We start from the raw sequence: 2,253 nt of genomic DNA on the forward strand, positions 1-2,253 counted from the left end.
ATATATGTGGATTTAGAGACTGCTTTGAAAAATTGCTTTCTCATGGGAAGATTGCCTAACATCACCACAGCAGGCTGCAGGCACATATTCTCCTAAAATCTATTTACAGACACGTTTCATCCAACCTGACTGAACTTGAGCTATTTATCCAACATGAATGTGCAACGGTTGTGACGTAGAGCGGGTGCACAAACACAAACGCACACAAGACTTTTCTGGTTTGTATTTGCAAAATAAATCATAAACCATTTTTTAAGTTTTGGACTATTCAAACACTTTTGAATTGGATTTGAGTTTGCGGTTGAAATGTCAAATACGTCAACAGTTTCAAGGGGTATGATTGCTTTTATATTAAGGAGAGCACAAGTAATCTGGGGGTGGGGGACTTACCTTTAGATTGCTGTTGACTCTGTTGGGATCTCTGTCCTCAATCTGGGGTCGTGAATTGCGCTGGGTGAAATCCGGACCCTCATCCACCTTTACCTCCATCAGCTCCCCCGATTTCAGTCTGTCCTCGTCCATCGTCGTTCGGCTGTGGCCCTGCTCGGAGTCACTGGAAACATGAAGGACGAGCGGGTGCAGCCAGCCGGATGACGGGCTCGTGGTTGACACCCAGGTGGGACATGGCACACTGATGACCGCTTTGACCGTTTCTGAGCAATGCTTTTATTGGCTTTGTGTGATGCACAATCAGTCTGCTTTATACCTGCATGAGAAGTGTTAATCTCGGAAGAAGTGGGATCAAACAAGAATTTCGTGGGAGAGATTATGATGAGTGGAAACAATCAGACCTCACAGACCTTTAATCAAGCGAACGGTGATGATGTTTGTCAGAGTTTTAAATACACACAGCCAAAACGCAGCAGGGTTTGGAAGAAGCTGTTCTGCTAATTGCACATCTGAGCTGAATCCCCAATTTTTTCCTTATTCAACAATGCGCCGCCGCAGAACAATTTGTATGTTTTTATGCATTTGTTTCAGAGAAAAAAGTAAAGTGTCTTACATAAAATGTGACAAGTTAGCAAAGCCAATTTCCAACTTCCTTTTTTAAAACCTAACGCACTTTCTTTCTTACACGTACATCACCAAATTGCTTCCCAGGTTTTAAGGCCCTGATGTATTTTTTTAGGATATGACCTTTACCAAAATACCACTAGAGAGGCTCTGGAAACACAATGACACAGTCAGATGTCATCTGTGAGTCATCTTTACTTTCTACATTATATGTTTTTTTTGTTTGTTTTAATGGCAAACTTCAGCAGAAATCTCAACATTAAATTTTAAACAAAAAGCCATCTGACATCTCTTCAGTCTTTTTGGGATGTTATTTTATCTTTAAAAGAAGATTATCCGAGACTGAGTGAACAACATAAATCTGTGCGTTTGTAGTTTATTGTTTATAAGCATATCTCGACTCAGACAGAATATAGAGCAATTCATTGCCACATTGCGCCCTCTGTTGGCCAGGATATACAGCTTGTTTACCATTGTTGAAAGGTTTCTGTTATCCGGAGCAGTGATTTAATCAGCAGCCTATATTTTCATCACGGACAATGCTTAAACCTCACAACAGCAGTGATGGTAGCAGATGTTCAGTGAGATAATAAATAATAGTTTGTGAGAAAGTGCTTGCAATTCTTTTTTTATTTTTTATTCAAAAACGTATCTAGTTTGACATAAATACCAAACAACAACCAAATAACTGGTTAAAGTGTGAAATGTTTAAATAGGCACAAAATTATGGAACGTGATTTTCATAAAGAGGCACATCAAAATGAATTACATGCAGTGTTGTAGTACTCGAGATCGGTCTTGGTCTCGAGACCATTAATGGTCTCGAGACCATTAATGGTCTCGTCTTGGACTCGACCGCATTTGGTCTCGGTCTTGTCTCGGTCTCGGGCGCTGAGGACTCGGCATTTTATTTCAAGACCAGTCGAGACCGCAACTGTGAAAATATCTCTAAACATGCAGCATACAATCCAGTTTATTTGTTAACATCTTTGTTTTCAGTGGATGCAAAAGCACCGATTAAAATCCAACCAATAACGTGACTTGCCAATTACGTGTTTATGTTACTCCCTTCCCTTCCCCCCCCATCCCCGGGCCCTCACCTTTCACTGGCACGCGGCGCTCCAAGACATGCGCAGTGGTTTTCTCTCAGCGGCAAAAGATCTGTCTAATAGTCAGTAATAGAATAGCGCTGCATAAATCATAAGAAATCCGATGACCACAGCTAACTCAGCAGCGCTT

The 2,253-nt window shown here is 41.1% G+C and overlaps 1 protein-coding gene across 1 annotated transcript in view; it reads right to left on the reverse strand.

The window, feature by feature from the left end:
* Nucleotides 1–1,828, reverse strand: part of LOC103465217 (caveolin-2-like) — a 4,010-nt gene extending 2,182 nt beyond the window's left edge. Inside the window, exon 1 of the mRNA XM_008409851.2 lies at nucleotides 391–1,828. Within this exon, the coding sequence (XP_008408073.1) occupies nucleotides 391–522 (132 nt within the window). The 5' untranslated portion in view covers nucleotides 523–1,828. The remainder of the gene's footprint in view (nucleotides 1–390) is intronic.
* Nucleotides 1,829–2,253: the final 425 nt, after the last annotated feature.

Source organism: Poecilia reticulata, linkage group LG5, assembly GCF_000633615.1.
Source record: "Poecilia reticulata strain Guanapo linkage group LG5, Guppy_female_1.0+MT, whole genome shotgun sequence".
Lineage (NCBI taxonomy): Eukaryota > Metazoa > Chordata > Actinopteri > Cyprinodontiformes > Poeciliidae > Poecilia > Poecilia reticulata.